Below are 27,871 nucleotides of genomic sequence, written 5' to 3'. Positions count from 1 at the left end.
TTGCTGGGCAGCCTACGAGTGTCACCACCCTTCCGATTCCAGCATAGCGTGCCCACGAGTCTAGCCACACACTTTGGAATGTTGGAGGAAACCAGGTCACCCAGAGGGAACCCTTTCGATTATGTACCAACCCCTTACAGGCAGTGGCAGGAATTGAACCCCATTCAGTGGACCCTGGCGCTGTAAAGCGATGCGCTAAATGCCATGCCACTGCCTTGTACCCTATCAATGACTGTGAATGGTATTTCTACACTATTAATGTAGGTTCACTATTAGCAGAATGGAGGCAAGTAGTTTGGTGTTCCCCCACAGAAAATGCCCATACTTTATTGCCAATTGTCACTGCTGACTGCGACGCAACTCACAGATTTTGGCATATTCTAATTGTCCACTTGTGTTTTATTTCCCTCTGTTGCTATCTCTGATGTTATTTAGATTTTTGCTCTCAGAAATTAACTTTCATGGCAGCAGTGTCTGAAAGCTTTCTGCTAACAATCATTACTGTACTGATTATTAAAGTAGGAAAGTTAGCAGAAAGTTTGCACTTATTATTGTCCCACCAACACCATCCCAGACCTTGCCTCTCTCCCTCGGTGCATAAACCTGAGATTTGTGCCCAGGTTTCTCGAGTGGAGCCCTAAGGCCCATTCCTATTCCTAAGGGCCCATGAATATTGTCGATGATACAACTTTCTGCCGCTATTCTTAGGTACCAGTTGATATACATTACAGAAGGTAAATATTTATGTGTTTTCTATATCTGCATAGCAAATTAGTGTTGAGTTACTGAAGTAGTAACACAATTTCAAAGAACTGGCCGTCAGACTTCATCTTGGTAGTTTGAGAAGTAGAAATTCTGTTTGAATTATGTTTCTCGAGTGGAGCTTGAATCCACAACCTCAGTCACTGGCACGAGTGAGATCAAATCCGGCAGTAATTACTCTGTGTTTCCAGCAAGCCTTAAAGTTTTGATTCATTCTCAACTGCCCCTTCTGTTTCATTCCCTAACGAGAAAAAAAAATCTGAATTATCTTCCAGCTGAAAGAATACGAGTGTCACAGCAGGGTGTGTGCGAGTTCAGATTCTGCCCACTTGGCGCAAGGAAGCCAGGAGCATTTTGACGAATCCTCAGATGGTGGTGTGAGTAGTGATTTTAATGTTTCCAGACTTCTGGCTGCTAGGAAGAAGCACGGAGGGGAGAGCTGGGGCAAGGGATGTCGGTGCAGCTCAGATAGAGGTCTTGCTTTCAGCCTCCAATAAAAGTCTAAGTATTGGATCTACTGGTGAAGGAGAGAAAAATACCAGCAGGTTTGTGGTTTCTGTGTTTGGATAGACAAATGCCAGAATCCTGAAATAGCTAAGAGTGGTTTTCCACACTGCCTTGTTGCTGAGGGAGTCTAGCAGCTCAGGACAAAGTTGACAGGAATCCACTTAAACAGCCTGCACCAACGTAGACGTGCCAAAGGCATTTCACCACCACTGATATCAATGGTGGTGCTCCAAAGAATTGAGCAAGTTTGTTTATTCAGTTCATTTTAGTGTTTTCTAAGAACCTTCATTTGCTAGTTATTCTCTGGAATTTCAAGAGTTAACTTTTTTTCATAGTTGTGGATCTTTACTTTGAATGTTTCTGGATTTCAGAGAAGTTGAAAATTCTTCAGTTTTTGCAATCAGCTAAGCCACAGAGTTGATTCCTTCCAGCTACTCTGGGGGCGGGAGATGTTTGCATATCCCTTCACCAAGCGAGAGGAAAGTTCTATCACTGTGCGTGGCCTCCCTGCTAAAGGTGCATGGCTTTCTCCAGCACAGTGCAGGACTTTGAGAATGTATTTTAAAATAGAATTGAGAAAAGTTTGTTTCCAGTGACAAACACGGAAAGAAGTAGGTTGAAAAAAAGCAAAAGCTTGTGTTTATACTGTATGTCATCTTTAACGTTCTCTTCAGGATGCCCAAAAGAGGAGATTTACCAGAATGCTGCCTGGATTAGAGAGCATGACTTATGGGGATAAGTTGAGTGAGCTAAAGAGCCAAGGAGGATGAGAGCTACTTGATAGAGATGTACAAAATAGATCCTAGGCAGCCAGAGACTCTGCCAGGGTGGGAATGGCTAATACAAGGAGCAGAATGTTGTGTTGATTGGAGGAAGTCTGGGGGGGGGGGGGGGATGTCAGAGGTAGATTTTTTTTTAGAATTATAGGTGTGTGGAAAGCCCTCTCAGGGGTGCTAGTGAAGACGAATATATTAGGGGCATTTAGGTGGGCAGTTGGGTGTTATAAAAATGGAGTGTTATGTGGGAGGGAACAGTTAGGTTGATCTGAGAGTAAGTTGGAAGGTCAGCACGACATCGTGGGCTGAAGGGAAGTGCTTGGGATTCTTGTCACTGTGGCATTTCCAATTTGCCAGCAGCAAGGTCTCTCAAACAACGTTATGATACGAAAGGAGATACGCTTCAGTGGTGTTGATCAGAATAGGCTTGGCCAAATTGGAGGGGGTGCTCTTGCAATGGAGTCCAGGGCTGCAGTTTAAACTTCCGTCCTTTGGTGGTGCAGTGAAGTGTGAGCCCGGGTTTAGCCTACGGTAAAAACCTAGATACTTTGTTCAGGGGCAACTATGTACCATGCACACTTTAACACAAGGGGTAGTTCTGAAGGAGAGAGGAAGGAAAATGACCTTGATGTCTGGGCCCACCTTCCCTCTCCATTCTGCTCCATATACTCAAGGATGTTAGGCGCCAGGATGGAATCCATCACTCTGCCAGAGAGGGATGTGGACTTCCTTCACTGAATCACGTATAACTGAACAAGCTCAAGTCAAGTCAAGTCACTTTTATTGTCATTTCGACCATAACTGCTGGTACAGTACATAGTAAAAATGAGACAACGTTTTTCAGGACCATGGTGTTACATGACACAGTACAAATACTAGACTGAACTACTTTTAAAAAAACCAACACAGAGAAAGCTACACTAGACTACAGACCTACACAGGACTACATAAAGTGCACAAAAACAGTGCAGGCATTACAATAAATAATAAACAGGACAATAGGGCAAGGTGTCAGTCCAGGCTTAGGGTATTGAGGAGTCTGATAGCTTGGGGGAAGAAACTGTTACATAGTCTGGCCGTGAGAGCTCATCGCTTAATGCAAATTATCCTTTTATATGTGCCTTCTTAGGTATGGGAACAGTTGGATGATGATCTCCAAGAGGTGAAGTTCAAAAGGCTCCACAAATTGGTTTCTTCCAAACGCAGATCAAAGAAGAAACTTGTCAAGGTGGAAGAAATGAAGAGTGCACCTATGGCAGGTAAGCTGGAATTGCTCTCGTATAGTCCGATGCAGTGTAGCTCATTAGTGAGGGCGCCAAAGGCCAACAAGACACGTAAAATTCGCTGTCACAATGTTACGATACGTGAGTTTTGTCCAAAGGGAAAAAGACGGCTGGAGTCACTTCGCTCTTTCGTGCAAGGGTGTTTATTCAGCACTTCAAAAAAAAATCGATCTTACAAAACCTAGCAAAAATAGCGAAAAGAAAACTGGCAATATTACAAAAAGATATCTACAAGAAAACACAATATCAGCTCCATACTTTGTCCAGTGGGAACTCTTGGCAGTCCCAATTTCTATCTCTCCCTGCTACTGAGAGCGATCAACCCCATCGGCACCAGGACACGCCATCTTTAATTACCCACAGTGTTAACTGTGGACTACACATAAATCAGAATATGATGCATCCCACAATGTAGTTACAATTATATTACAAAATAAACAAAAGTATCTACCTTAAATACACTATACGAGCAATATATACACAATGATTCCAGGATTGAATGGCTTGTTATATGAAGAGAATTTGATGGCTCTGGGCCTGTAGTTGCTGGAATTCAGAAGAATGAGGGCTGACCTCATTGAAACCTATTGAATGGTGAAAGGCCTTGACAGAGTGGACGTGGAGAGGATGTTTCCTATGGTGGGGGAGTCTAAGATCAGAGGACACAGCCTCAGAATAGAGGGGTGTCCTTTTACAACAGAGATGAGGAGGAAAATCTTTATCCAGAGAGCAGAAAATCTGTGGAATTCTTTGTCACAGGCAGCTGTGCAGGCCAAATCTTTAAGTATATTTAAGGCAGAGGTTGATAGATTTTTGATTGGTTGAGGCAGGAAGGGATACGGGGAGAAGGCAGGAGATTGGGGCTGAGATGATAATTGGATCAGCCATGATGAAATGGTAGAGCTGACTCAATGGACCAAATGGCCTAATTCTGTTCCTATATTCTATGGTCTTACTTTACACATATGCACATACTTATTACTAAAGAAATGGAATATTCCTCCGTGTAGGCGGGAAAGGCGCCAGAAAGCCCAAAATTTTTAGGACCCATTATTAGAGTATATCGGGGGGGGGGGGAGAGATATTGAAGTGAGCACACTCAGTGCATCGACAGCAGATTGAAAAGTTTGTGTGTGTGGTGTGTGTGTATAAATGAACACGTGTACAGAGTGTGGTTACATTACGACCCTCCTCTCCTGCGGCGAAGATGCTCAGCAGCTGGAACAGGTAGTCTGCTGACACAGTTCCTTCCCCTACTCTATGATGGACGTGAAATTTGAAGGGTTGGAGCTCCAGACACCACTGAGTCACTGGCATCATGGTCCTTCATTGTCTGAACCCACGTCAGTGCTCTGTGGTCTGCGTAAAAGTCAAACTCCCTACGAGGAGGTAGTTCCGGAGGCTGTCGAGGACCCACTTAATGGCCAGACACTGCTTTTTAGTGGTGGAATACCTGGTTTCCCTTGGGAGGAGTTTTCAGGTCAGGTAAAGGGCAGTCTGCTCTCCTCCAGGTTCTCCTTGGGCCAACACTGCTCCAATGCCACCTGGAGAAGGAACCGTTTGTCAAAGTCCAGGCTGTGAAGAACATGTGAGCTTTTAGAGTTTGAAAAGCATTCTCCCACTCACTTGTCCACAGCATGGAGTTGCTTACAAACCTCCGGGTCAGATTGGTCAGCGGTACGGCCGAGGTGGCGATTTGGGGAAGGAAGCTGCCATACTGCCCTACCAGACCCAGAGAGGAATTCACTTCCTTCCTGGTGCAAGGTTGAGGATCTCTTCCGCCTTGTCCCCCTGTACTCGAACCTCTCCGTGCCCCAACAGGTAGCCGAGGTATCTGGTTTCCCTCTTTGCCCACTCACGTTCTTGTAGATTGAGGGTGAGATGAGCAGCGTGAATATTCACCAAGACCCAGCACGGATGCTCTGACCACGGCTGGCTGTAAACAACCACATCATCACTGCAGTCCTCACAGCCTTGTCCCACCTGGTCCGTCTGCCCCTGGTGCAGCGTGAAGACCAAAGGGCCTCGCAGAGAACTGAAATAGACCCGGGGGTCTGCGGAAGGCAGTGAGGCCTTTTGATTGGTCATCCAGGGGAACCTGCCAGTAGCCTTTACTGAGGTCCAGTGTGGTAATGTGGTTTGCCCGTCCAATCTTTTCTAGTAGGTCATCAGTCTGGGTCATCGGTAAGCATCAAAAAAAGAAATGGTATTCGACTACCGGAAATCAATGCACACCCTCGGGTGCCAGCCTTCTTGGGGACGATGCTCCACTCACTGTTTGAAGCTCCCAGCTCCAGCGTGGTCCGAATCTTATCCTTCAGGGGCCCCCACTCTGTAACAGTGTCAGTGCACTCTACACTCTGGTCAGGTCTGATCCTAAGGGTATGTTTTGGGACCTTTGTCAGCTCTGGTCTGTGCAGAAACATCTGTGGAAAGTCAGCAGAAAAAACCCTCTCCAGCTTCACTGGTTGACGGCCATGGAGGTGGAAGAGGTAAACCTTCTCAGGCCCCTTCCGGGCCTGTATGAGCCCTTCCAAGTCATCGTCAAAGGGTACTTCATCTGTACAAACATCACAAAGGCAGGAGAGCCACCATGTTTCCCATTACCTTCTCTGGGTCCTCCCTCGCACGGACTGTCAAGTCAGACAGAGATCGTAACCCGACCATTGCTTCGATTATAACATGAGTGATGCCAAAATACAAAACAGCAGTATCTACTCCTGGAGTAAGAGATGGACGTGACTGACTGTTTCCCCTCCTCAGTAACTCGTGTCACGCAGGCAAATCTCTCCCCAGAACCACGTCAACTCGTCGTTTTTCTAGCACCCCCACTTTCATCGCGTGCTTGTGGTCATCCAGCTCAATGGTGAGGTTCTGCCAGAGGCTCAGACTTCCCGTCACTATCGACACATTGGAGAAGTGTTTAGTGACTCTAGTCAACACCAAAAGTAGGAGCATAATCTTAATTAATGATAGTGAGCTACCAGAATCTGAAAGAGCTTTAACAGGTTTCCTATTAACTTTAACTATTATAAACTTGGGCTCTTTCCCCTCAAATTCTGCTTGTTTTCCATTACCATACTCTTAATCATTACAGTCATTATGATCATCACTACATTCTCCCTCTCTTGGGACACAGCACATACCTGGCAATTTGGGCTTGGACACACAAAGAATTTGAGACCTAGCAAATAAAAGTCTTCAAGCAACCTACCAAAGGTTCTTTGCCCTCGTCTCTCCCACCCTCCCCAATTCCGCAGTTACCTGTGAAAAGCGTTAGTTGCTTCGGAATGATGGCTGTGGTGGTGCCCCCTTCTGGGCATCGAGGTACTGCAGGGCAAGTCAGGCAGCAGTGAGTCCATCATGCCCTCTGATCCATGTTCTGGTGTCTGGAGGACGAACCCGCAGCAGCTGCTCTAGATCAATGGCCATGCCAATCTCCTCCTTGGACTTACGTTCTGGTCTAATTCAGGTGATATGTCTCCGTGGGTGACTTCCCTGGTGGTAGAATACTGGATCGGAATTGTTGACAATAGCTTTCTGCTGATATATCAGATTTATCCAGCAGCGCCTCCTTCAGGCTAGGATGGTAATTCATCCATTGCTGTGTAGGCTTTGAAAACTTTACCAATTAATTGTGGCACTAGCTGACAGGCCCACTCCTCCTTTTGCCATTCCCAAATTCAGGCCATCCTCTCGAACCTGAGGAGAAAGTTTGCAATATCGTCACTTGGTTGATAAGGAGGCATATTGGGACCCCTCCACAGGCTTTGGAGTTCTTTCCTAAAAGCGTTATCTGAACTCCGTTGGGCAAACAAAAAGCCTCAGAGCAGTTTTTCCAGTGAGAGTTCGGAGAGTTTGGCTCTAGACTGAAGTTCTTCCTCCTCCAAGGTGTCCACTGATTCATAGGCACCTGTTTCATTTATCACCCTAGGGGTTTTCCTGACCTGGGACCACAATCTCACTCTTCTGTGTCAAACACCCTTTGTGATTGTCCATCCCACCTCTGCCACCATGTGTGACGATGCGTGGGTTTTGACCGAAGAAAACAAAATGGCTGGAGTCACTTAGCACTCTTGTGCCAGGGTGTATATTTGATGTGTCAAAAAAAAAATCAAATGTACAAAAATTGCAAAAAGAAAACTGGCAACATTACAAAAAGATATCACAATATCAGCTCCATACTTTGTCCAGTGGGAACTCTTGGCAGTCCCAATTTCCACCTCTCCCTGTAACTGAGAGCGAACGACCCCTTCGGCACCAGGACACACCATCTTTAATTACCAACAATGTTAACTTAAGACTACACATAAATCAGAATATGATGCACCCCACAATATAGTTACAATTATATTACAAAATAAACAAAAATATCTTAAATACAGTATACAAATAATTACACATCGTCATCACCAAAGAAATGGAATATTCCACGGGTCGGGTGGGAAAGGCACGAGGAAGCCCAATCCCTTTAGGACCCATTATTGAAATATATCGGGGTTGGGGGGGGGGGGGGAGGATATTGAAGTGAACACACACAGCACAACGGCAGCAGAATTTCAAAGCCGCGTTCGTGTGTGTGTGTGTAAATTGCATGTGTACAGAGTGTGTTTACTGAACGCACTCACTCATGACAAAGAGTAAATAGCTTAATTAGTCAGCTAAGCAATATACTGAGATCAGAAGTGACCTTGGGATTCTCCATGTTTAACCCTTCTCTGATCTGAAGAATGCTTACTGTAGTTGTGTCCATGAAAAAGGCTTATTAAACTGATGGAAGTTCTCAGCAGCCCAGGCAGCATCTGTGGAGAAAGAAAGGGTTTGATTCCTGGTCCCAATGAAAGATTATTGACCTGAAGCTGTAGTATTGTTTCACTCTCCACAAATGCTGCAGTTTATTTCCAGCATTTTCTTTTGTGTTAGCTGGTATTTCCAACATCGGTGATGTTTTTCTGTTCGGTTTCTCTCTGCTCTAACCTTGCTTGTAATCATATTTCTATCGATGGAACGGAGTTCCTTTTAGACCGCGTGCCTAAATCCTTCTAGCAATTCTGTTGAGCCCAGCTTTAAACAAAACCTTTGAAAAATCAACATGTATCTTGTGCTTTGCCAATCCAATTGGTCATTTCTGATAAAAGGAATATTAAGCATGCTAAACAAAACTCTCTCTGACTGCCTTTTTCCGGACAAGAGTTTAGATCCATAGAGTCGTCATAAGAACCCATCACATCTGCACTGATCATGTGCTCATTCCATTTTCCCTCTCAATCACCACCTTCCCCCAATTCACCTGCCACTCACCAATCTGAAGGGAAATTTCCAGTAGGCGATCAACCCACCCCGTAAATGTGGAGGTAGAGGCAGATACATTAGGGGCATTGAAGAAGCTCTTGGATAAGCATATGGATGATAGAAACCTGAGGGGCTTTGAGGGAAGGAAGGTTGTAGATTGTTCTTTCAGTCGGCTAAAAGGTTGGCACAACATTGTGGGCTGATGGGCCTGGACTGTGCAGTAGTGTCCGATGTTCTACCTGCTGGGGTGTTGGAGAGAACTGGAGCCCCCTGATTTTGGGAAGGCCTCCAAAAACATTTATATCTTAAGCTGGACGTACTGAAGTAACTTTAAGCATTTATGTTTCTAACCCTCATCCCATCTGATTTTTGCCTGTCATCAACAGAGCGATTTCTCTACCCAGTTATGCCTCAGCCGTTGTATAAACATGCAGTTTGGCCAGAGAACTGTGATACTTTAGTTCTGTTTTAGCAACTCAACTTTCCTTGTTAGTTGTTTCAGACGCAGAGCAGTTCAGAGTCCAAAGCTGGACCATTTCCCATCGGTGCCTGCCTTTCACATGTCCAGTGGATCAACTGGTGTCGTGCTCGGCCTCTCTGCTCTGTCGGTTTGAATTTTGTTTCTTCGTTGTCACCGTCGTGGAAGGAGCATAAGCCAACCAGATGGATCTCAGTGGGAGGCCAATTGGAAGTTTCCTGCACTGATGCCATCAGGAATACCTTCTGTAAAATGTCACCCGTGTAGCCTTCATTCAGCCAAGCAGATGGCACTGTGTGGCATGGTTCTTAATATTCATGCGTGGAGAACTTCTCTTGGCTGCGTACTTCCCTGTCAGTTAGGGTCCTTCACCACGCTAAACAAGATCTCTTTAATTCCCTGAATGTCACTGCCTCCTCCTGTGGGGATTTTCAGCCCCCAGCTCAGGGTTTATTCTTTAAAGAGCCACCTGGCCATGTGCAGCATTTGACACTTGCAGGCTTGCTGGATATACCAGAAGTCACCGAGTAAGCGTCCGCCAGGTGGCCTGGTGCTGGAAGCAGGCTGCCAGCGTTCCACTCACACGAAGGGGCGGAGCAAGATCTAGGAGGGGGCTGGGAATTAAGTGAGTCACTTTCGGTGCCTTACAGACATTAAGTGGGTATAAAACCTACTGTGCAGCATTCCAGTGCGGGGAAAAAGCCAGTAGTGCAGGTTTTGACTCTGGCAAGCTCAGGCAACTTCCAGATAGCAATATAGAGTAAAAACTGTCGAACACTTCACAAAAATTACCTTGGTTATTTTTTTTTGAATAATTAGCAGTTTTGTTTGCGTCACATTTTCTGCTGACAAGTACCTATCCTTCATTTTACACATTTATATGGCACAGCCGATCTGTAAAACTTCCATGTCACTATCTAGATAATTAAAGGGCTTGGTTCAGTTTGTCAACTGATCATTTGAATCTGTTTTTTTCTTTTGTCCTCTCCTCGCCCATATAGAAAACTCCTGCGATGGGACCTGCAGCAAACAGGTGGAGTCTCTACAGGATGAAAGATCGCTGAATTTTTTCCGGCCAAAGAGCAGCAAAACTCAGACGTGCTGCAGTGAATCGATGCAGAGACAGGCTGTGGATGACCCAGCAACCTTAACAACGCCTGGTGTATCCCCGTCTCCCGGTGGTCCGGAAGGTCAGACGGGCAAGAAGCTTGTCAAGTCTCCTCATGCGTCATCTGAGATCAGCACTGTAATGCCTCCAAAGAGATCGGGGAAGAAGTTGTCTGACTCAGAAATTAGTGAAGGCAAGTCACACAGGATTCCTCACTCTCCGACTGACAACCTTGCAGCTCAGATTCAAGGGGTAAGTGGAAAATCTGAGGTATAATTAATGAATAGCATTGCATCAGAATGGTGGTACAGGAAGTCCTTGGGTCCATTGTACCTGTAGCAGCTCCTTGAAAAGCTGTCCAAATTAGCCCACTTCCTTGCTCACCCTAACATCAGTATTTCTGCACACTCTAACAGTCACCTAGAATATTATTCAGCCAACTCAGTTCATCTATTGGCCCCGGAGCATCCTTAAAGTACTTCAACTAGTGCTTTTTCATTCATATTTCTATTCGTGCATGTGTCTACACCATATATATCAAACTCAAGGCCCGCGGGCCAAATCCGGCCCGCGGTGGAATTATCTTTGGCCCGCGAGATAATATCTAATTACTATTAAAGCTGGCCCCAGTAATCGAAGCGCCTATGGCGTATGATATGGCTAATGCTGAGTTTATTCAGGTACCAGGTTTTCAGGGTTTTTAGTGTTTATTCGGCAGTCTTGCTTGGCAGTCTTCTTCATAAGAAACGGAATTTATAAAGTGAAACACTTTGTAGTTATAGCAGAGACTGAGACACATGAGAGCAGGCTGAAAAAACGGAGGCAACGAAAGCTGCATTCGCACGCGTCTGACTGATCCGGCCCGCATGAAGCTGCATTTTGCTCAATCCGGCCCGTGACCTAAAATGAGTTTGACACCCCTGGCCTACACACACAAACACGTGTGCGCGCGCACATACATGCACACGCAGGCACGTACACAAGCACACGCACACACAAGCATGCATACATACACGAACACACTCACACAAAACACACACATCTTGAATGGGATGAACCTGCAGGTTTTTGACGTGACATTATGACATCTGTCAGTAGCAATGTTCAACACTGGAGACGGGTAAGGGGGAATCGGGTATCTCTGGATTTTCAGGGGAAATTCAGTGAACTGATATCTGATTGGTAATTACCGAAAATAACCCCATGGGTCTGGGGCAGTATGTTAGCAGGTTTAGAGGGCTGGTTAAAGGGTTGAAAACAGAGAGAAACCGATCATTTTCAGGTTTGCTTGCAGTTGTCAGTGGTCAGTGCAATGGTCTGTGCTAAGCGTTAGGTTACTTAGGGTTATGACATGTGAATCCATGTTAGGAATCTTCAGTTATGATGGCACAGAGCCAGTTGTAAAGCTCAGGTTAAGGAATATGCACTGGGTGGGCAAGGAGCTAACAGATTGATTATCATTTGGGAAGTATAAGGTTATTCGGTTTCGTATAAGCAATACAAAAACAATGTGATGATATTCAGAGGGGTTTTGCTGTGCTGTGCATGAAACTCGAGAAGAAAATGCACTTGTGATGTGCTAGCTTTTATTGTGAGAGGTTCTACTATGTAAACAAAAGTTTTCAAGGACTTTAAAGGGACTACACTTGGAGTATAATGTGCAGTTTCAGACGCCACACTCGAGGAAGGATGTACTTGAACAGTAATCTGTGCAATATAGGTTATGCGTTAATGGGGTTGTTCTCTGAGGACGTATTTAGGCCAGAAGGTGTAGGAGCAGAGTTAGGCCATTCAGCCCATCAAGTCTGCTCCGCCATTCCATCATGACTGATCCTGGATTCCACTCAGCCCCATGTACCTACCTTCTTGCCATAACCTTTGAAGCCCTGACCAATTAGGAAACAATCAATTTTCGCTTTAAATATACCCACGATCTTGGCCTCCACAGCTGTCTGTGGCAGAGCATTCCACAGATTCACCACTCTGGTGAAAAAGAAATCCTCCTTGCCACTGTTCTAGAGGGTCGCCCCTCAGTTTTGAGGCTGTGCCCTCTAGTTCTGGATACCTCTGTCAGAGGGAACATCCTCTCCACATCCGCCCTTTCTAGTCCTTTCAACAATCGGTAGGTTTCAATGAGATCCCCCCCACATTCTTCTAAATTCCAGTGAGTACAGGCCCAAAGCTGCCAAACGCTCCTCATTTGTTAACTGCTTCATTCCCGGAATTATCCTCGTGAACCTCCTCTGGACTCTCTCCAATGACAACACATCCTTTCGGAGATATGGGACCCAAAACCGTTGACAATACTCCAAGTGCGGCCTGACTAGTGTCTTATAAAGCCTCAGCATTATCTCCTTGCTTTTATATATATATTCTATCCACTTTGAAACAAATGCAAACATTGCATTTGACTTCTTTACCACTTTTTTGCCCATTCTTCCAATTTATCTAAGTCCTTCTGCAATCGCATTGCTTTCTCAGCACCACCTACCCTTCCGCCTATCTTCTTATTATCCGCAAACTTTGCTACAAAGCCGTCAATTCCACTATCTAAATCATTGACAAACAATGTGAAGAGTAGTGGGCCCAATACTGACCCCTGAGCAACACCACTAGTCATTGGCAGCCAACCAGAAAAGGCCCATTTTATTCCCACTCACTACCTCCTGACTGTCAGCCATTCCTCTATCCATGCCAGTAGCTTTCCTGTAATGTTCTGTGATTTTATTTGTTAAGCAGCCTCATGTGTGGCTCCTTATCAAATGCCTTTTGAAAATCCAAGTAAATGACATCCACTGCCTCTCCTTTGTCCACCCTGCTTGTTACTTCCTCAAAGAACTCTAACAGATTTGTCAGGCAAGGTTTCTCTTCACAGAAACCATGCTGACTTTGACTTATTTTATCATTAGTCTCCAAGTACCCCGAAACCTCATCTTTAATAATAGACATCAACACTTTCCCAACCACTGAAGTTAGGCTAACTGGCCTATAGTTTCCTTTCTTTTGCCTTCCTCCCTTCTTAAAGAGTAGCGTGACATTTGCAATCTTCCAGTCCTCTGGGTTCACGCCAGAATCAAGTGATTTTTGAAAGATCGTGACCGATGCATCCATTGTCTCTTCAGCAACCTCTTTCAGAACTCTGGAATGTAGTCCATCTGGTCCAGGTGACTTATTCACCTGAAGACTGAGTTTACCTAGCACCTTCTCCTTTGTAGTAGCAATGGCACTCACTCCTGCTCCCTGACACTCACAGACCTCTGGCACACTGCCAGTGTCTTTCACAGTGAAGACTGTTGCAAAGTACTTACTAAGTTCATCTGCCATTTCTTTGTCCCCCATTACTACTTCACCAGCATCAATTTCCAGTGGTCCAATATCAACTCTCACCTCCCTTTTATTCTTTATATAACTGAAAAAACTTTTGGTATCCTGTTTCATATTATTAGCTAGTCTGCCCTCATCTTTTATCTTTTCCCTTCTTGTAGATTTTTAGTTGCCTTTTGTTCGATTTTAAAAGGTTCCTAATCATCCAATTACCTACTCACTTTTGCTTGGCTTTTGTGCAGTCCTTAACTTCCTTTGACAGCCACGATTACCTACCCCTGCCATTTGAGAACTACTACTTCTGTGGGACATATCTATCCTGAGCCTTGTGAACAATTCCCAGAACTTCAGCCACCTCTGCTCTGTCATCATCCTTGCCATTAACCCCTTCCAATCCACCAGGGCAAGCTCTTCTCTCATGCCTCTGTAATTCCCTTTACTCCTTTGGGATAGATACATGTGAGTTATGCTTCTCCCTCTCAAATTGCAGTATGAATTCAATCATATTATGATCACTGCCTCCTAAGGGTTCCTTTACCTTAAGCTCCCTAATAAAATCTGGATTAATTCATAACATCCAATCTAAGATGGCCTTTCTCCAATTTGGCTCAAGTGCCAAGTTGCTCTAAAAAGCTATCTCATAGCCATTCAACAAATTCCCTTTCTTGCGAAACAACAGTAACCTGATTTTCCCAATCCTTTGCATATTGAACTTCCCCCATTACAATTGTGACATGACCCTTATGACATGCCTTTTCCAGCTCCCTTTGCAATCTCAACCCCACATCTTGGCAAATATTTGGAGGTCTATACTGCATATGATTCGAATAATGGCTTTTTTACCCTTGCAGTTTCTTAACTCCACCCACGATTTGACATTCTTTGACCCTATGTCACCTCTTTCTAAAGATGTAATTTCATCTCTTATCAACAGAGCCACATCACCGCCTATGGCTTCCTGCCTGTCCTATCGATACAGAGTATATCCTTTGATATTAAGCTCCCAGCTATGACCTCCTTTCAGCCATGACTCATTGATGCCCACAACGTCATACCGACCAATCTTTAATTATACCTCGTGTTCGTCCACCTTATTCTGAATGCTACTCGCATTTAAATACAGCACCTTCAGTCCTGCATTCATTGCCCTGTATGGTACAATTTAACTCTTAGCACTCTCTGCATTTGTACCCAATCATTGGCTTGTCCTTCTCTACATTCATTTTACACCCATCGTCTACTTGTAAACCTGTTGGCTCATCCTCAGCTCTATCAGACTGGTTCCCATTCCCATGCCATATTAGTTTAAACCACTCCAAACAGCTCTAGCAAAGATATTGGTCCCCCTCAGATTCAAGTGCAGGCCCGTCCATTTTGTACAGGTCATACCTGCCCCAGAAGAGGTCCCAATGATCCAGAAATCTGAATCCCTGCCCCTGCTCCAATCCCTCAGCCACCTCATTCTATTCCTATCATCACTGTCGTGTGGCATGGGCAGCAGTCCCGAGATTACTATCTTTGAGGTCCTGTTTCTCAGCTTCCTTCCTAACTCCCTGTCGTCTACTTTCAGGACCTCTTCCCTTGTTCTACCTATATTGCTGATGGGATGGCTGACTGTTCATTGGAGATTAGAGGGGGTGTGAGTTGATCACAGTGAGACACTGATTCAGAAAATCCTGATAGGTTAAACGGCTGAATCTCTTCTTTCACTGGAGAGTCCAGCCTCTGTGTCAGGTGTCGGCCACTGAGGGCCAAGAATCAGTCGCTCAGAAGTGATAAGAAGATAAGTTTATTCATTCTGACCTTCACCTCTGAGTCTCTTGAGGTTTGTTTTCATTTCAAGTAGAAAATCATTTGGTACAAGAATTTTCATGGACTTTTTTAAAATTACTATGGCCATTTTTGTGTTTCCAGATCATTTTAAACTTAAGTTCAAATCTTTAAACTGACAGAGCAGGAACTGAACTCGCTTTTCTTTTGCCTTCTTCATACAAACTTCTGGAGTAGTGGGTCCAGCAATGCAAATTTAACATCAAAGAGAACTACAGATGGTAAAAATCTGAAATAAAAACAGTAAACGCCCAGCAGCACCTGTGGAAAGAAAAACCGTTTACATTTAAAGGCTGCACCATATCTGGCTCTCATCAACATAATAAACAGATTTTATTCTTAGTAAATGAAGCTGTTTCAAGGATAAGTACTGGCTTTGAGATAAGGGAACAAGCCATTTGTAAATTGCAATGTGATTTCTTAGTTCCCATTTGCAATGCATTTTTTTGACTCCTCTGGTAAGTATATATTATAGCCCATCCCTTGGTCGATATTCACCAGAGAGGTAAATATTACAGGAACGAAGGACGTGAGGTGTACAGTGACTGTGTTAACCTTGTTCCTGCAGTGTGATTGCAGTGAGAAGGGAGGCACGGCAAAGTCCCCTACAAGTTCACGGAAATCGCTGAGCAGAAAGGTCAAGTCAGTAAAAGAGACGGTCAGAAGGAAGATTACAAAGACGTACAGTGGTAGCACCACCCCTCAGGCAAGTAAACTTGACTGCATCTCCACTCTCTCTTCAAAGTCCGTCTTGTCAACCAAGTTCAGTCCCCCCCCTCGCTTGGCCTGCACATGGATTGTCTTCCACTTTATCCCCACATCAAACAAGCTGTATACATTCAGGTGGTATTAAGTTCTTAATCTCTTACTCGTAGTTCAAAGTAAGTTTATTATCAAAGTACTCGTATGTATACATTCGGACAACTGTGCTGTGTGAGGAAACGCTCGTGGCCAGTGGTGTTGTCATTTGTAAAACAAGATCTCTGATTTGTCATTGGTGAGTTTTTGCCTCACTTCAGGTTTTGCCTCATGTCTTAAGTATAAACCTTGAAACAGGACCAGGTTCTGATTCAATCCGAGAGAGTCTGATATCTCAAGAGTAGCCCTGTTGTAAAAGCTAGGAGGGAAAGTATAGGAACATTTCATTTTACAGAAACAAATCCTCCATCTCTTTTCTTTGTGGTTGGACAAAAGGCAACACAAAGTCACGGCAGTGGAGCTGCCGCCTCACAACTTGAGTGACCTAGGTTCAGTCCTGGCTTTGGGTGCCGTCCTTGACTGACAACGCTCCAGTTTCCTCTCGGTGTTCTGAGGGAATGTTGCTTGTTGGGTGTAAGCGGTCCCTGATGTGTCACTGAGTGTTTGAATCTGGCAAGGGCAGGAGCGTTAGAAAGTTTTTGACAAGAGCAGGCCATTCAGCCCAACAGAGCTTGCCAAATTCCTATTCACATGGTGTGCTGAAATAACTACTGAGTTTAGATTTGAAAGTCTCTAAGGTACTACTCTCAGCTGCACAACTAGGTAATTTGTTCTATGTGTCCACACTCGCTATGTAAAAAAAAATGCTTCCTGATGTTAGTCAGAAATCTCATTTTAATCAGTCTCCACCTATGGCCCTGCGTCCTCATTGATGGATTAATTTTGAAGTAGCAGCTGGCATCCACGTTACTTATATCTCATGATATTGAACACTTCTGTCATATCTCCTCTCATTCTACGTCTACTTAGGCTAGAAAGATTTAATTCTTTCAATCTTTCTTCATAGTTCATACCCTGCAGGCCTGGAATGAGTCTAGTCACCCTTCTCTGAGCTCTCTCCAGTGCCTTCATATCTCTCACAAAATATGGAGACTAAAATTGTACACAGTTCTCAAGGTGTGGCCTCACAAGCGTATTATACAGCTTAAGGAGAATGTCTCTAGACTTGAACTCCACTGAGCGCATTACAGTATATAGCCCAACATTCTATTAGGGGGAACAGCCCTCCTAATCATTTCTGTGCTTTGTCTAAATGTTGATAGTGATGGGTCTACCAGGACGCCCAAATCCTTCTCATACAGTGCACCTTCTAACTCAAGACCCCCCCCCCCATTGTATATTTATATCTAATATTTCCACTTCCTATATGTAGTACTTTACAATTACTTACTTTAAATTTCATCTGCCATTTATCAGCCCACATCTGGATTTGCTTTGGATCTAACTGTTGATTCTGCTGCCTGAATGTTATCAGCCCATCCCCCTGATTTTGTGTCATCTGTAAATTTTACTAATTTATTTCTTATGTGCTTATCCAAATTATTAATGTAAATTTAAAAACAGCAGCAGCCCCAAAACTGATCCCTATGGAAACCACTTTTAACATCTTTTAGGTGTGTGGAAATGATCCTCTCACCATAACACGTTATGTTCTGTTTTTGAGCCAATTCTGCACCAATTCACACACCTTATCCTGAATCCCTATCTCCTGTAATTTGATTATTAACCTCTTGTGGGGTCCCTTGTCAAAAGCCTTCTGAAAGTCCGAAGCTCTACTGTTACCATAAATTTTAGTTACCCTCTTCGTAGAGCTCCAGCTTATTAGTAAATCATGTTGATAGCTATGTGGAATTTGTACTGGAATGATGTCTGGGTGCTTGGCTGCGGGGACTCAGTGAGCAGAAGGACCTGTTTCTGTGCTGAATGACTCCATGGCTGTAGTGTGCTCGTAGCGACAATCACCACTGGGACAGATAGACTCCAAATTCCCTGCAAAGTTGTTGCTGGTGACCTGTATCATTCGCCATCTTTTGTAGATTGCCCAGTCAAATTGCTCTTCTGTGTCAGATGTGACCACAACCTGCCCAGTGTCTCACCCACATGAATACCGCCCCCCCCCCCCCCCAAGCCACAGGCACCACACCCTCTCAAGTTTGTGTATGGTGCCCGTGGCTGAATTTACAGCCATGTGTGAAGTTAAATCCCGGTGTCTCTTCATCCTCACTACTTACTGGTTCTTTCATCTTCTCTGCTCGACCAGTTTGTTGGTAAATGCCCTGAAGGAGAGAGCTCCAAGGGAAGGATGCTATGGAAGAGAAAGTGAGATTGGAAGGATGTGGAAGGTGAAGAGAGGGAGGATTGGGATATAGGGGACCCTATTGTAATAGCTGTCTGGGTGATAAAAATTTGCCCTGAGAGAATCCACAGATCACTACCCAAAAATTTGCGATGCAGTATAAAAAGTAAATAAATATATTTTTATTCACTTTGCATTTCTTGATGCATTTCGGGTTATGGAAAATTGCATTGCAGACTGCTCCCTCGAGGCATAAACCCCATAACACAGGGGTCGCCTGCACAGTCTTCATTGGCTTAAACCTCATTGCTTGACGTGACTTTGGTGCTGACGGCGGTTCCAATTCCCCCGCAGCCACAGGTAGAGGTTGTCTGTAGCAGCACGTCCTGCAGAAGAGGGGGAAGTGTACTAGTGTTGTGTAGTCTCTTTGGCTGATGTGGTTGCTGTGCTTTTATAGCGGACGCCTGAGGGTGGGATGAAGCGACAGAATTTGTGGAGTGCTGAGTGATGGCGGACTGCTTCGTCCAGCGGTTGCTGTCGCTGCAATGCAGTTGGGAGTTGTAGTCACTGACCTGCCTCTGCATGTGAGATGGTGAACGACTTGCCCCCCCGAGAGCAGCTTCTGGGCTATTAGCTCCTTCCATTGGCCACTGTGATAATCTGACCCCACTGCCCTCCTGTGGACAGAGCGCATCTTGGCACCTACTCCACCGAGGCCTCTCGAGCACTGTCACAGAATCCTTGGGGCCCACTGTCGCAACTTGTTTTATCCCAGCCTCCACCACCCATTCCAGCCACTCTGCGAAGGGCAGGAATACATTAAGTAACGTGGGTTACTCTTAAATCATCCAGACTATCTTTGGGTGGGTCAGCCTTTCATGATTGTGGCCTTTTGAGGCACTGCCTGCATTGTACTTGTTGGCAAGGTAGTGTAACGCTGTTTCAGTGCCAGCGACCTGGGTTCAGTTCCCAATGCTGTCCGTGAGGAGTTTGCACGTTCTCTCCGTGGCTGCGTGGGTTTCCTCCGGGTGCCCTGGTCTCCTCTCGTAGTTGATCATATGGGTGCAATTGGACCGCGCGGGCTTGTGGGTCGGAAGGGCCTGTTACTGTGATGTATCTCAGAATAAATCTAAAATAAGGCATGAAGCTGAGAGTTGGTGTGTGACCCGCAGCAGAGGCAGTGATTTCGAGCTCCTCTGCTGGGTGGTAGTGAGTGTGGATATTATCCATGCTGTTGCCAGCTGCGTGAGAAAGGTGGGTGTCAGCGGTTTGCTGCAGTGATTCTCTCTACCCTATCTTGTATGTCAACAAGCTCTGTAAGATCAGCAGAAAGAGTTACCTGCAGACGATCCAACCCATCATGAAAACCAGCCTCCTCACCCCCCTCCCCCCCTTCCTTGGATTCTACCCTCAGAAAGTAGTGAACACAGTCAAGGATCCCTCCCACCCTGGTCTTTCTCTCTTCCCCCTCCCACTGCCGCAAAGCAGAAGACAGAAAAGCTTGAACCCGTCCCACTAGGTCAAAAACAGCTTTTATACCACCGTTATAACTCTGCAATGGACCTCTTGATGAATTCTAAACTTCTGCCTTAGAATATAGTGTGTCACTATATTCTGCTATTGTTTCTGTGCGGAATGATCTGTCCAGATAGCCTGTGGACAAAAGCTTTTCACTGTGTGATAGTAATCAACTAGTTACCGGTTATCCTGGAGAGGCAGAAGAAACAAGAAGTGAAGGAGACGAAGTCTGTTTATTCCCTCTGTTTCTGTCCACAGCTGACCAGTGATGCAGTGTCACCTCCTGCCCAGCTTACTGAGACAGCCGACAGATCGAGGCTCAAACTGCCAGGAGGTGGTTCGGTGGAGAGTCTGCGCAGCTCCTTGAGTGGCCAGAGCTCGATGAGTACGAAGATTTCCATCTTTCCAAAGCTGCAGGATTGCCCTTGAGTTACTTTCTAAACAAAAATATTTTCTGGAGGGTTAAATTATGGGAGTGGGCTGCTCTGATTCATTAAATACCCCTTGAATGAATGATCTGCAAATGGTTAGAGTGGGAAGTGGGGTTGGTGGAGAATGTATAGCCATCCAGATTTGACAATACTTTCAGAGCCTCCCATTCATAAATGGGAGGAGTACATTGTTCAGTGTGGTTGATTTAAGAGCAATGGAATTGGGTGTTTCATGTCTAAACTCTGTCAGACAAAGAGTGCCACCGAGGTGTAGAAGTTATTGCGACACTATTACGGCTTGGTGGCGTTGGAGTTTGGAGTTCAGTTCCAGTTCGTACGTTCCTTCCCAAGTGCGCTCGGTTTCCTCCCACAGTCCAAAGACCGACCGGCTGGTAGGTTAATTGGTCATTGCAAATTGTCCCGTGACTGGGCGAGGGTTAAATTGGTGGGTTGCTGGGCGGTACAGCCTGACGAGCCGGAAAGGCCTGTTCCGTGCTGTATCTCTAAACAAAAAATAAATAAAATACTTAGAGCATTCATCTCTGAACATTTACACAGCCTGCTTCCTCTCCCTGTACTCCCCATTCCTCAGCCATCCCACTTCCCCTTCTAACACTACTCCCACCCCATTCTCAATGCGCATTCCCAACCCCACGTGGCTTTTCCTGTAATTTTGTTCAGCACCTTAATTAATCCAGGTCCCTTTCAAAATTCTACTCCTTTCCTCACTACTTGCTTCCTTACTTTGCATCATCAGTAAATCTTGCTGCAAGACACTTGGTGATTAGAAATAGTTGAATCTCCAGTACTGAAGGTTACAAGTATGAAACCAGCCCATTCACCCCAACCTTCTATTACCTGTCGGTTACCAATCCCCTCTCCTTGCCAGTAATATTATCTCCAGCCCCATTTTTGTCCTAGGCAGCAACCTTCTATGTAGCATCTTCTCTAGTGCCTCTTAAACCAGCTCTACTGGCACCTCTTTGTTTATCCAGTATGTCACATCCTGAAAAAACTCTAGAAAATTTGTCAGATACAATGCCCCTTTCATAAAGTCGTGTGGACTCTGATTGACATATGATGTTCCAAATATGGCAGTATTAACTCTGAAATTCCAGCGTTGTCACGGTGACAGATATTCGGCAAACTGGCCCATACTTGTACGCTTTGTGTCATTATCCTACACATCTACTGTCTCTGTAGCCAGTTTTAATTATGGGCTATCGAATCCAGGAGAATTGTTGTCCATTAGCCCTAATTTTTTTGTAGTGATAGAGATCGTCTTCAGTGTCATCTCTCCATGAAGCCCAATCTAACAAAATTACTTAGAATTGTGTCCTTTTCCTCTTTCCCATTGTTAATTCCCCAGGTATTATCCATTAAGGGACCAGGGTTTACTATTTCCTTTCGATACACCTGCAGAAAGTTTCCTATTTCTTTTGCTTTTTTTTTTCATGCACTATCTTCTCAGTTTTAATTCTTTCATGAAATTGGACCAGGAGGAATATCAGATCGCTGGGGTGGGAGAAAAGTTCAGGTTATTGGGGGGAGGGGGGGGGTTAGAAAACATACAAAGTAAGGAATTGGACTACTACAACGGGGAGGTGAGTGAGAATCAGGTCATACTGTGGTGGGGGGGGAGTGTAGAATTAGTCCACAATGGGGATGTACAGGTGAGGGGAGGTGAAGAATTGGACTGCAACGGAGAGTTGAGGAGTGGGAATGAGGTCACACTGTAGTGGTAGGGGGGGAAGAATTGGTTCACAGTGGGGATGTACAGATGGGGGGGGGAGAATTGATCCACAATGGGAATGCATAGGTGAGGGGAGGGGAAGAATTGGATTGCAACGGGGAGGTAGGGGAAGGTGGAAGATGGGCCACAATGGGAAGGTGGACCATTTGGACCACAAGTGGACAGTGGAGGGTAGAGGTGATCAATATGAGGACAGGTGGAGATCTGGGCCAAGGGTGGGAATTACTTTAGAGGAGCAAAAAGGCATGGGGGTGGGTAAGAGGGGCTACGAGAGCTAACGAAAAGGGAGTGATCAAGGAGAAGAGAATCAAACGGGGGATTAGTGGTCAAAGTCTAGCTAGTGGGGTTTGAAGAGGAGTGTTGGGGGGGGGGGTGGGGGGAGAATCTGACCACAATAGGGTGGGTGTGGATAGGGGAGTATCCAGATGATATGCAGATGACAGAGGGGAAGAGCTACCCCCAGGATCCAGGGGTAGAATTTAGACCAAGTACAGCCACACTTTTCAGGGTTCCAGGCAAGTACAAGTGTTCTGGGAAGGGAAGCTGAGCTGCTGTGACAAGTGCACTTCGTCACCTCTTATTGTCCTCTTTTTCAGGTGGTCAAACAGTGAGCACCACAGACTCGTCAGCCAGCAACAGGGAGAGTGTGAAATCAGAAGATGGGGAGGAGGAAGAATCTGCCTACCAGGGCCCTTTCTGTGGCCGTGCCAGAGTCCACACTGATTTTATCCCAAGCCCGTATGACACTGATTCACTGAAACTCAAGGTACCACTAAGTCTATCTTCACATCGTCTGTGTATTTTGATTAGGGAGCTTAAGGTAAAGGGCCCTTTGGGAGGCAGTGATTATAATATGATAGAATTTACCCTACAGTTTGAGAGGAAGAGCTGAAGTCAGATGTTTCAGTATTACAGTTGTTATGAACCCCATAACTGGGTCACTTACCAGCAAAGATAGAGAGGTCCGCTGAAGTCTGATGGTACCATTTTTAAACGTTTTTATTTATAAAGGGGCACAAAAGTAAGGTTAATACAAACATTCAGATAATATACTCAATACTCAATCTAAAGCACGGGTATAGTAATAATCAACAATTCGAAGTAGCTCTATCGTTTGTCTAGGGGTAAAACTATTGTCCGATGGAAATATAAAAAGTCTCGCCAGTTCATGAAGGCTTTTAGCCGTTTGAGGGACCGCTGGGTGTTCACGGGTTGGAGAGAGAAAATAAACTTGCCAGCCTGTTGGACTCAAATCGTGGAATCGGGAACGTGAGTTCCCCGTTGTCAGTTCGGAATCCTTTTCGGGGTTATCAGCCACTCGATTCCCTAGCTAGGGGAACCAAATCACACTTGGCTCCCGAACAGCTTCCCGTCCTTACGGGAGCGATGAGCGATGGTGTCTCCGTCTGGTGCGTCGCTGGAGTACCGCCTCCCGCAGTCTCCGTTTTATCATGGCTGGCAGATTTGTAAATGTCAATCAAGGTAGGGTGATACAATCTCCACCCCACATTGCCCGAGGGTGTCCATGTCCCTGATAGCTGGCACGTACTATAGAGTTGCAATTCACACAGGTGCCTCTAAGAACAATGGTCAAATCCGTTGCATTGTCTCTCATTTCCTGGGTCCAAGACCCGAATTAATAGCGATCTTGCGATTCTCCGGAAGGAGGGGGCTGGTCCCGCACCCTTCGGCCCCTCAGAGCTGTGGTACATTCATAACACAGAGGACTAAAGGGAATTACAGAGGCAGGAGAGAGGAGCTGGCCAAAGTTGATTGGAAAGGGACACTAACAGGGATGACGGCAGAAGAGCAATAGCTGGAGTTTCTGGAAGCAATTTGGAAGGTGCAGGATTGATGCATCCCAAAGAAGAAGCAGCGTTCTAAAGCAGGATAACACAACTGTGGCTGACGAGGGAAGGCAGCGATAACATAAAAGCAAAGGGGTGGGCATATAATATAGCAAAAATGAATGGAAAGTGAGAACTTTTCAATGGAAACCAAATTGAGAAGCTTTTAAAAACCATTTAAAAAAAAGCCAAAAGGAGGGAAAAGATGAAATATGAACATAAGCTAGCCAGTATTATCAACAAGGATAACTGAAGTTTTGTCAGATACATAAAGAGTAAAAGAGATTAGATATTGGATCACTAGAAGATGACGCTGGTGGGGGAGCAAGGAAGAACTGACTAAGTATTTTGTATTAGTCTTCACTGTGGAAAACACTTGCAGTATGCTGAAGTTTGAGAATGTCAGCCAGAACTGAGTGCAGTTGCCATTACTAGGAAAAAGATGCTTGGGAGGCTGAAAGATCTGAAGGTAGATAAGTCACCTGGATCGGATGGACTATATTCCAGTGTTCTGAAAGAGGTGGCTGAAAAGATTGTTGAGGCATTAGTGGTGATCTTTCAACAATCATTGGATTTTAGAATGGTTCTGTAGGGCTAGAAAATTGCAAATGTCACTCCACTCTTCAAGAAGGGAAGGAGGTAGAAGAGAGGAAATTGTAGACCAGGTAGCCTGACCTCACTGGTTGGGGAAATGTTGGAGTTGATTGTTAAGGATGAGGTCTTAGGTTACTTGGAGGCGCATGGTAAAATCGGCCGAAGTCAGCATGGTTTCCTCAAGGGAAAATCTTGCCTGACAAATCTGTTGGAATTCTTTGAGGAAATAATAAACAGGATAGATGAAGGAGAAGCAGTGGATGTTGTGTGCTTGGATTTTCAGAAGGCCTTTGAGAAGACAACACCACATATGAGACTGCTCAACAAGCTAAGAGTCCGTGATATTTCAGGAAAGATATTAGCATGGATAGTGGATTGGCTGATTGGCAGGAGGCTACGAGTGGGAATAAAGGGAGCCTTTTCTGCTTAGCTCCCAGTGACTAGTGGTATTCTGCAGAGGCTGGTTTTGGGACCACTTTTTTATGTTATATGATTTAGATGATGGAATTGATGCTTTGTGGCCAATTTGCAGATGTTACAAAGATGGGTGGAGAGACGAGCAGTGTTGAGGAAGCAGGGAGTCTGCAGAAGGATGTGGACAGATGAAGAGAACGGGAAACCAAGTGGCTGATGGAATACAGTCTGGTGCAGTGTATGGTCATGAATGTTGGTAGAAGGAATAAAAGCACAGATTATCTTCTAAGTGGAGAGAAAATTCAAAAATCTGGTGCAAAGGGACTTGATAGTCCTTGTGCAGGATTCCCTGAAGGTTAACTTGCAGGTTGAGTCCGTGGTGAGGAAGCCAAATGCAATGTTAGCATTTATTTCTAGAGGACTTGAATATATAAGCAAGGATGTTATGCTGAAGCTTTATAAGGCACTGGTGAGGCCTCACTTGGAGTATTCTGAGCAATTTTGTGTCTCTTATCTAAGAAAGGATGTACTGACATTGGAAGGGTTTAGAAGAAGATTCACAGGAATTATTCTGCAAATGAAAGGGTTAATGTATTAGGAGTGTTTGATGGCTCTGGGCCTGTACTTACTGGGATTCAGAAGAATGGGGAGGGGCCAGGCTCTCAGTGAAACCCATCGAATCTTGAAAGGCCTAGATAGTGTAGACGTGGAGAGGATCTTTCCTTTGGTGGGGAAATCAAGGACCCGAGGGCACAGCCTCAGAACAGAGGGACGACAATTTAGAATGGAGATGAGGAGGAATTTCTTTAGCCAGAGGGTGGTGAATCTGTGGACCACAGGTGGCTGTGGAGGTGAGATCACTAGGTGTATTTAAGGCAGAGGTTGATCAGTTCTTGATTAGTCAGGGTGTGAAAGGTTACTGGGTGAAGGCATTAGAATGGGGTTGAGCAGGAAAATGGATCAGCCATGATGAAATGGTGAAGCAAACTTGTTGTACCAAATGGTCTAATTCTGCTCCGATGTCTTTTGGGACGGGAGGAAGCTGGTAGGGAATATGAATACTAGCATGGACAAGTTGAATTGAATAACTGATTCTTCAATAATTTGTTAATGTGTAAGTAGCGTATTCAGCATTTCTGTTAACATGTTGCCCTGGTGTAGTAAAATTAGTGATGCAGCTGGTAGAGACTCTGCTACTGACTTGGTGATCCTAGTCCACTCCTTGCTTCCAGGGCTGTCCGTCTGGTGTTTGTACGTTCTTCCTGTGACCGAGTGGATTTCCTTTGGCTGATCTGGTTTCCTCCCACATCCCAAAGAATGCGGATTGGTTGCTTAATTAGCCGCTGTAAATCGTTTCCCCCCCCCCCCCCCCGTATATATCTGAGTGATAGACTCTTGGGGAAGTGTGTGGGGAGAACAAAGTATAAATGGGTACTTGATGGTCATGGCAGACGTGGTGGGCCAGAGGAACTGTTTCCATGTCGTGTGGCTACAGGATGCTTAAAATAAAACATCTCAATGTCAGTCAGTGAAGAATTACTGTAACTCCAAATACCTAAACTTTTACCACAAACTAGTGATAATCTTGTCTCATGAGGAAGGGGGACCAATCACAGAATCTGACACAATTTCAACTCTGCGGCTTAAAACTACGGGTTTCCCCCGCAATCCGAAGGTAGAGCGTTCCTATGAAACGGTTTGTAATCCAAAATGTCGTAAATTGAAAAAGCAATCACCATTAATTTATATGGGAAAAAGTTTTGAGTAGAAATATATAAAGTATATAAAGTAAAATATATAAAGTATATAGAAGTATATACTTATAGTAAAAGTATATAAAGTTTTATATAGTATATAAAACTATATAAAGTAGAAATATTGTAGGTACGGTGTAGTTTCACTTATCAAACTTGGGAAATCAGCGAGCCAAAATCAATTTGCAAAAAAAATCGGCACGTACACGCATGCGCAAACAAGGCTTCACAGTCATTATAGTCTTTCTCGGGGTAAACACATATAAAGGGTGTCTTTTTTTCATAAAAGTGAAAATCCTGTTTGGTTAGCGAAAACAGCTACTAATGTAAGTCTTTCATAACAGCGAGTTGTCGTAAAGCGAACGTTCGAAAAGCGGGGGCCACCTGTATCTTGCTTTCCCTCCTTCCCACTCCCAACGACAGATCTATGACTTGTAACGTTAACTGTGTTCTCCTTCCACAGCTGCTTCTCCAACCTTGTCCATTGTTTCCCCCCAAAGACTTGCTTGTAAGAGCTAGGATGGTTTCTGTTTCAGTGCTGCGGATTCTTGTAGCACTTATTAGGGAAATAGACTTTCCCTCCCAGTGTGTTCAGAAAGTCCTTGTAATTTGGAGCACATTTGTCACATCTCCGATGCCGTAACAAAGCAACAACAGGTGCTTGGATTTCTCCATCTCCAATGCCGACACATGAAATCTTCCCTTTAACTTCTCATTCCCCTTTATGTTGCTGACGAGGTAAAGAATCCAAAACTCTACACAGTGATCCAACTGCAGCCTAATTAATGATCTGTGTACGATTTGCATTATTTCACTCTCGATTAGAATGCCACGTATTTCTTGTGCTGCACTTTTAGATAATCTGTGGCCTTGCACATAAACTAGTACCTTTATAGAAAACGACAGCACAAAAGCAGGCCCTTCGTCATTTGATGGCCTCCTCATTATATATCTGAAAGCTATTCACGCACATTTCCCTGCACTAAGTTTCATCTTGTGTGATTATGTTCTGCTGACTGATCTGTGTTCTGAGGTAGGTGACATGGTGGAGCCATTTCCCCTCAGGCCCATCAATCTGTCCTGACCTCTGGTGTCGTTGCTATGGACTGTTCACTTTCTCCTTGTGACCACATGGGCTTCCCCCG

At 44.8% G+C, this 27,871-nt stretch overlaps 1 protein-coding gene across 3 annotated transcripts in view; it reads left to right on the top strand.

The window, feature by feature from the left end:
• sash1a (SAM and SH3 domain containing 1a) overlaps positions 1-27,871 on the top strand; it is a 134,211-nt gene that overhangs the window by 83,035 nt on the left and 23,305 nt on the right. For all 3 annotated transcript variants that reach the window (XM_073051456.1, XM_073051457.1, XM_073051458.1), the window contains exons 8-13: positions 1,038-1,139; positions 3,175-3,304; positions 10,100-10,458; positions 15,929-16,066; positions 20,192-20,318; positions 22,714-22,883. In XM_073051456.1, coding sequence (XP_072907557.1) covers positions 1,038-1,139; positions 3,175-3,304; positions 10,100-10,458; positions 15,929-16,066; positions 20,192-20,318; positions 22,714-22,883 — 1,026 coding nt within the window. The remainder of the gene's footprint in view (positions 1-1,037; positions 1,140-3,174; positions 3,305-10,099; positions 10,459-15,928; positions 16,067-20,191; positions 20,319-22,713; positions 22,884-27,871) is intronic.

This window comes from Hemitrygon akajei, chromosome 7 (assembly GCF_048418815.1).
Source record: "Hemitrygon akajei chromosome 7, sHemAka1.3, whole genome shotgun sequence".
Classification (NCBI taxonomy): domain Eukaryota; kingdom Metazoa; phylum Chordata; class Chondrichthyes; order Myliobatiformes; family Dasyatidae; genus Hemitrygon; species Hemitrygon akajei.
The sequence above is the reverse complement of the archived record's forward strand: the minus strand, read 5'-3'. Positions and strand labels throughout refer to the sequence as shown.